At 66.7% G+C, this 6,407-nt stretch overlaps 3 protein-coding genes across 3 annotated transcripts in view; 1 reads left to right on the top strand and 2 right to left on the bottom strand.

The window, feature by feature from the left end:
• LOC146599503 (bone marrow proteoglycan-like) overlaps positions 1 to 254 on the bottom strand; it is a 6,044-nt gene extending 5,790 nt beyond the window's left edge. Inside the window, exon 1 of the mRNA XM_085298396.1 lies at positions 173 to 254. The gene's annotated coding sequence lies outside the window, so the exon portion shown is untranslated. The remainder of the gene's footprint in view (positions 1 to 172) is intronic.
• Positions 1 to 4,143, bottom strand: part of SLC43A3 (solute carrier family 43 member 3) — a 5,299-nt gene extending 1,156 nt beyond the window's left edge. Inside the window, exons 1-12 of the mRNA XM_085298395.1 lie at positions 4,078 to 4,143; positions 3,640 to 3,858; positions 3,124 to 3,253; positions 2,555 to 2,601; positions 2,381 to 2,457; positions 2,209 to 2,301; positions 1,659 to 1,798; positions 1,397 to 1,524; positions 857 to 1,012; positions 639 to 752; positions 372 to 558; positions 173 to 296 (exon numbers count right to left, since the gene is read on the bottom strand). Coding sequence (XP_085154521.1) covers positions 173 to 296; positions 372 to 558; positions 639 to 752; positions 857 to 1,012; positions 1,397 to 1,524; positions 1,659 to 1,798; positions 2,209 to 2,301; positions 2,381 to 2,457; positions 2,555 to 2,601; positions 3,124 to 3,253; positions 3,640 to 3,829 — 1,386 coding nt within the window. The 5' untranslated portion in view covers positions 3,830 to 3,858; positions 4,078 to 4,143. The remainder of the gene's footprint in view (positions 1 to 172; positions 297 to 371; positions 559 to 638; positions 753 to 856; positions 1,013 to 1,396; positions 1,525 to 1,658; positions 1,799 to 2,208; positions 2,302 to 2,380; positions 2,458 to 2,554; positions 2,602 to 3,123; positions 3,254 to 3,639; positions 3,859 to 4,077) is intronic.
• Positions 4,144 to 5,181: 1,038 nt separating this feature from the next.
• Positions 5,182 to 6,407, top strand: part of RTN4RL2 (reticulon 4 receptor like 2) — an 8,012-nt gene continuing 6,786 nt past the window's right edge. The window contains exon 1 of the mRNA XM_085298369.1: positions 5,182 to 5,230. Within this exon, the coding sequence (XP_085154495.1) occupies positions 5,182 to 5,230 (49 nt within the window). The remainder of the gene's footprint in view (positions 5,231 to 6,407) is intronic.

The raw sequence follows: 6,407 nt of genomic DNA, 5'->3' as shown, positions 1-6,407 counted from the left end.
GGCAGGATCTCTCCCACCGTGGGGCAGCACCCCCTTCCCACCATGGGGAAGCCCCCCCCCCCACAGTGGGGCCGCAGCTCTCCCGCCATGGGGTGGCCCTCATCCCGCCATGGGGCGCCACTCCTCCCACCATGGGGCAGCACCCCCTCCCGCCGTGGGGCCAGGCACTCACGTAGAAGGGGTTCCCCTGGAGCGGCCCCTGCACCAGGGCGAAGCAGGGGTACTGCAGCAGGGCCACGAGCGCCGACAAGGCCATGGCCAGTCCGTAGAGCTTCCCGAAGTGCTGGGGGGGGAACCTGCCACGCAGCGTCACCGTCACTGYCCCCTGCGGCCACCCCGCGCCCCCCTGTCATCACACCCCTGGGACTCACGCGATGGCCAGGAAGGCGGCGTTGCCCCCGTAGAGGAAGGAGCGGCTGAGCACCTGGAGAGCGAAGGTGGCAAACTGCACAGGCAGCACCGGCACGGCAGCGCAGATGGAGAACAGCAGGCACTGGGTCACCGTCACCACCAGCGACAGCACGGATGCCTGCAGGTCAGCCAGCTTCGCCGCGGCTCCTGCGGGCACAGCAGGCTCAGGGCACCGTGGGCGCCCCAGCGTGCACCACCGCGGGCACCCGGCTGCGGGGGGTACTTACCTTCAGCGCGGGGGCCCTTGCCCCGCTTGTGGCGGTCGAGGATGAGGCCATTCCAGGGGGCACAGAGCACCCCGCAGAGCTGGGTGAAGGCGAAGGCGTTGGTGTAGGTACTCACTGCAGGAAGCACGGTCAGGGCGCGTACTGCCGTGGGGCACGCAGCCCCCTCCCCCCTGCCCCGTGCAGGCGGGCGCCTGCCCGCCACACGCACCCCGCCATACCCAGGCCGGAGTCGTTGTGGGCCAGGTGGTCCAGCAGCGGGTTGAGGGTGCCGATGAAGAGGTAGTGGCGCAGCTGCATGGTGGASAGCCAAACCACGTGCCAGGCGAAGAGCCTCGAGCACACACAGGCCCTGAAGGACACCCCGGCAGGGCCACCTGCAGGGGGCGGGGCTCACAGATGGACACGCCCCCGGACACGCCCCGGCCGCTGAGGCCACGCCCCCGGTCGGCCGGCGGACACCGGCATCCRTCTCCTGTCCACGGCTGCCTCCGTGGCCACGCCCACCCGCAGGGACACGCCCACAGCTCCCCGCTCCACAGCGACGGCCACCCCCCCGCAACGTGCCCCCGTTCTATTTGCATGGTCACGCCCACTCCCGGGAGCTGCCCGCGCTTTATTTACATAGCCACGCCCACCCGCCCTGACAGGCCCCACCGACCCTGCTGCCGCCGCAGCACGCCCACTCCCTAGCCCCGCCCCTCTCCAGGGCCACGCCCCTGCGCCGAGCCGATCCCCGCCTCCGGCCCCGCCCCCAGCACCTTTCGGGGCGCGGGGCGCAGGGGGCTCCACGCCAGCCTCCAGCGGGGCGTCCTTGGGGCCGCCGTCCCCCGGGAGCCGCTTCTCCTCACGYGTACGGTATGACTGGGACGGCCACTCGCACCGCAGCCTGCCGGCACCGCACGCTGTCACCGCACCGACACRGGGGCGGGCACCGCGCCCCAGCACCTCGCCAGCGGCGCCACCAGCATGGGCCCCTCGCCCACCGCGGTGCCAGCACCCCCACGGGGACAGGCCCCTTACCCATAGTTGTAGGCAAGGGGTAGCGGATAGGGGATGCTCCTCCGGGGCATGAGGAAGAGGGTGCGCAGCAGGTGCCAGGCGCTGCAGCCCGCCATGAAGAGGAACATGTCCCGCAAGGACAGCCCGCGCTCATACAGCACCTGGGGACACACGGGGCTGAGGTGGGCCACCATCACTGCACCTGCGCCCATGCAGCACAGCCCTGCCCGCCTCAGCCTCCGGCCTTGCCCCCGGCTGTGTCCCAATCCATGTCCCACCCCTGCTGCCACCCCGGTGCCCCCATGTTCTCGGCCAAGCCTCCAGCCGTGGCCCCAGCTGTGGCTCCAGCCATGTCCCTAGTGATGCCCCCAGATGTGTCCCCAGTCCATGTCCCCCAACCTTGACCCCAGGCTTGCCCCCAGACATGTCCCTAGCCATGTCACCAGCCGTGCCCCCCAGCTTTGTCCCCATGCCACCAGCCATATCATCCACCCATGCCACAATTCATGTCCCCAGCCATTACCCCAACTGGGTCCCCAGTTGTGTCCCTTGCCAGCCCACTCATGCCCACCTTGATGATGAGGAAGATGGCTGAAGASGAGTCAAAGGCCCCGTTGTAGAGCGTGATGATGATGGAGCGGTACTTCCCAAAGAGGTTGCCCACCTGGTGCAGCAAGACCCCTGCATGAGTGCCCTGGTGCCAGGTGGTGGGAGTGGGGGGTAGAACTGCCCGCGCCCCTCACCTGCATGTTGGTGAGGATGAGGAGGATACCGCCCACCGACAGCAGTGACATGGCCGGGAAGAGCAGCACAGCAGAGCCTAGGGACTCAGTGGTCAGTGGGGGGCCCCAGGGTTGAGAGGCACCATAGGGCCCTGCAGGGCAGGGACAAGTGGGAGGCACCCACGGGAGTCTCACCTGGTGTGGAGAAGGCGACGAGCAGGGTGCCAGTGGTATAGAAGGAGCTGCAAGACAGACAACGGTGACGAATGGGCAGTGGTGAAGTATTGGAGCCACTGCATCTGGCCTGCCCCACTGATGTTTCTCTCAGATTGGCACCCACTTAGCACCCCGCACCCCAATAGCGCCCTATGGGCATGGGATGTGTGTGGGACCCTGGGGACATTGGGGACCCTTAGGTTAGGGGAGCCCTGAGGACATCAGAGAGCCCTGAGAGCATGATGGATCCGTGGGGCACAAGAGGTGCTGAGCATGGGTTGGCCCTGGCACCCTCATGTGTCCCAGCATGCCAGGGCCATAGGGAACACTGGGACATTTGTGCTAGGACAGGCTGCAGTGAGGGACATGGACAACCTCCCTGCTGCAGCACTAGGGCTCTGGGCTGTCATGCTGGTCCCACCCCTCCTGTGCACCCTGATAAGGCCCCCAGCCTCAGTAATGGTGCCTGGCCCCATCAGCACCCTGATAAGGGGCCCTCAGCACCCAGCCAGGCACCTGTGAGCAGCCCCGGTTCCCAGCCCACTCACATGGCGATCAGGCGGGCCACAGTGGTGCCGAAGCGGTCGAAGATGTAGCCCATGGGGAAGGTCATGAAGTTGTTCATGAAGGAGCCAATGGTGAAGATGAGGGAGAACTGCTCATCCTGCCCTGTGCAGTCTGCAAGGCAGTGGTCAGCGGGGCAGGGGGACATTGAGGACACTGGAGACACAAGGCACAGAGACAGCAGGGGCATAGGGCATCACAGGCCACGGGAACAGTGGGGACACGGGTCCAGGAGAGCAGAGACATGGGGTATCACAGGCCACTGGAACAGTGGGGACACAGGTCTGGGACAGCAAAGACATGGGGTATCACAGGCTGCCAGGACAGTGGGGACACAGGTCCAGGACAACAGGGACATGGGACATCACAGGCCACCGGGACAGCAGGGACATAGGGCATCACAGGCCACCAAGGCAGAGGGACAGAGGCATTAGGACAGCAGGACCAAAGGGACCGTGGGACACAGAGCGTGGGGAGCGCCCGGGTGGGGGGCGCCCTACCGGGCAGCAGCGTGCGGTTGGGGCTGGGGCTGGCGGTGGGCACACAGAGCTCCTCGAAGTAGCCCAGCTTCTTGAGCACGTAGACGAGGGAGGCCCAGCCGAAGATGATGCCGCAGAAGGCGCCGCACTCCAGCAGCCCCGACAGCAGGGTGGCCAGGCGCTTGGGCAGCCCGGCGCCCCCCGCTGCCATGCTACCGGCTTGCAGGACCCTCGCCGCACCTGCAGGACAGCCCAGCGTCACCCCCACGGCGGCTTTCTGTGCACCGGGCTTTCACCGGAAGGGCACAGGGGGCGCGCCGGAGACGCACGTGGTTTGCAGCCCCCGGGAGCCCCTGCGCCCCACCGCACTCCCAGCCTTGGTTCCCCTCCGGCTGGCCCTGTGCCCCGCACACCACCCATGCATGTCACCGACCACCTGCCCTGCGCGCCTGCACCCACCTGGCCCGCCGTGGAGCTTGCACGCGTTGTTCGCTGGCGGTGTGCGTCCCCGCCGCCACTGCCACCGCCGCCCACGCCCGGCCGCTAATCTCCCCAGCGCACCGCAGGCGTCCCCGACGGGTGCTCCCCCCGCCCCGGCCCCCTTATCAGCCCGCGGCACGCTGCCCGGCGCCCAGCACAGCCCCGGTGCCCCCCGCCCGCCCCACTCACGTGCGCCCTTTAATGGCTGCTAATGAAGCCTCATTACCAGCGGGGCCGGGAGGACAAACACAGCCTGGCCGGTCAAGCGGCTAAAGATTAACCCGGGCATCAGGGCCAGACGCTGCTGCACATTTATCTGGAGCTGCGCTATCTTTAGCCACCTTCACAGTGAAGCCGAGGGGCCTGGGTGCCCCGGCAGGCGCAGGGTGCCCCACGGCGGCGGTGTCCCCCTCCCCCTCCCAGCATCTGGCGACACCTGCCTGCAGTGCCATCTGCCTGCAGTGCCATGTCCCTCATGCTGGCTCCTCCCCGCCCCATGCCGCCCGGGGCATGGCTCCGATGAGGCCGTGGGAGGCCCGGGGGGCAGTGCCACGGGTGCTAGGGCTGAGGCCTTGCCAGCTCGGCACACGGCACGGAGAGGCAGCGCAGCCCCCTCCCTCGTGGGCTGCACACTGGTACTCCTGGAGCGGATGAGCTGGGGGCAGGGGACAGGGCAGGGACAACCCTGGGACCAGAGGGTCTGCCCCCAGAAGGGACCCAGGCATCCAGGGAGGAGGGCATGGGGCAGGACTCACTCCGGCTTCTGCAGGCCTGTTGATTTTAATTATTAATTTGAATGACAGCATGGCCATTTCCCTGGGGTGGGAGGCACCTCGCAGATCTATCACCCTTGAGAACAATCCACGTGCTCCCACGGGGGTGAGCCATGGGGATTCTCCAATGTCTGCTACGGGGTTGGGCTTGGGGGGAGGTGGGCAAGAAGGTCCCCTCCTCGCCCCAGCAATCCCGTTGCACAACATGCAGGGGAACTTTGTGCCCTCCCTCCTCTGCTGCTGAGCGCAACTTGGGCGCCCTCGGGGAGGGACGCGAGGGCAGCTGGGAGCTGGGCCTCTGCACAGCCCCATGGCCTCAGGCAGCAGCGGCAAAAGTGCTGATGCAGCACATGGGGCAGGTGAGCGAGGCTCAGACCCTGAGAGGGGGACTTTGCCCTTGCACATCCTTGTGCACAGACATGGCTGAGGGCGGGGAGGGGGACACACACGCATGTGCCCACGGATGCTGTCGTGCCCGCCTCCCGTTCCCCCAGAGCCTGCCCCACGCAACATGGGACTGAGGCATCTGTGGTGACCCTGTCACCTCAGCCCTGCTTGGCGGCCGTATAGGGGTCAGTCCCACATCCCAGCAGGGCAACGAGCATGGGGCTGGGACTGAGCCGTGCCAGGCCTAACCCTGCCCCGCGGGGCACAGCCCAGGCGCTGGTGCAGATGTGGCGCAGCCCTGTTTCGACATGCTTGGGTGGCTCACAGCAAAGCTGGGCATGGCAGTTGCACTGGGGCAGAGAGGAGAAGGAGGAAGCCGCAACAGGAGCCAAGGGGGAGGGCATGGCAGCACTGTGGCTACACACCCAAATTCCCAGGCAAAGAGACACCCTGCAGGGAAGCAGTGTTTGGCTCCATTGCAGCTGTGGCTGCCTGCACTGGGGTTAGGACGGCACAAAGGTCATAGTGTCATGGCCCAGCTTGTCCCAGCCCCAGAATGCAGCCCCGTGGCCCAGCATACTACAGCCACTCCCTGACTCAGCGCAACAGCCCAGCCTGCCACAGCCCTCTGGTCACCCTATACCCTGCCCTTGGGTCACCCTATATCCCACTCCCCTGATCATCCTATATCCAAGCCTCCCAGTCACCCTATAACCCAGCTTCCAGGCCATCCCATATCCTAGCCCATGCGTCTCCCTATACCCCAGCTCCCTGGTCACATTGTATTCCAGTATCCTGACCATCCTATATACCAGCTCCTTGGCTATCCTAAGCAGTATATATCCCTGCCTCCTGGTCATCCTATATCCCCGCCCCCAGTTCATCCTATATCCCTGCCCCCAGGTCACCCTATATCCCAACCCCCTGGTCACCCTGTATCCCCGCCCCCAGTTCATCCTATATCCCCGCCCCCAAGTCACTCTATACATCCGCCGCCAGATCACCCTATATCCCAGTCCCCGGGTCGCCCTGCAAAACAGCTCCACGTCTCTCCCCCTCCCCAGTTACGGCCCCCTAGACCGCAGCCCCCCGGCGGGCAGAGCCCGCCGCCCGCGGCCGTGGCTGCGCCGCTCCGGGCGCGGGGCTGGG

The sequence above is a fragment of the Rhea americana genome, unplaced genomic scaffold (assembly GCF_003343005.1).
Source record: "Rhea americana isolate MKP2758 unplaced genomic scaffold, rheAme1 scaffold_139, whole genome shotgun sequence".
NCBI classification, from domain to species: Eukaryota; Metazoa; Chordata; class Aves; order Rheiformes; family Rheidae; genus Rhea; species Rhea americana.
The sequence above is the reverse complement of the archived record's forward strand: the minus strand, read 5'-3'. Positions and strand labels throughout refer to the sequence as shown.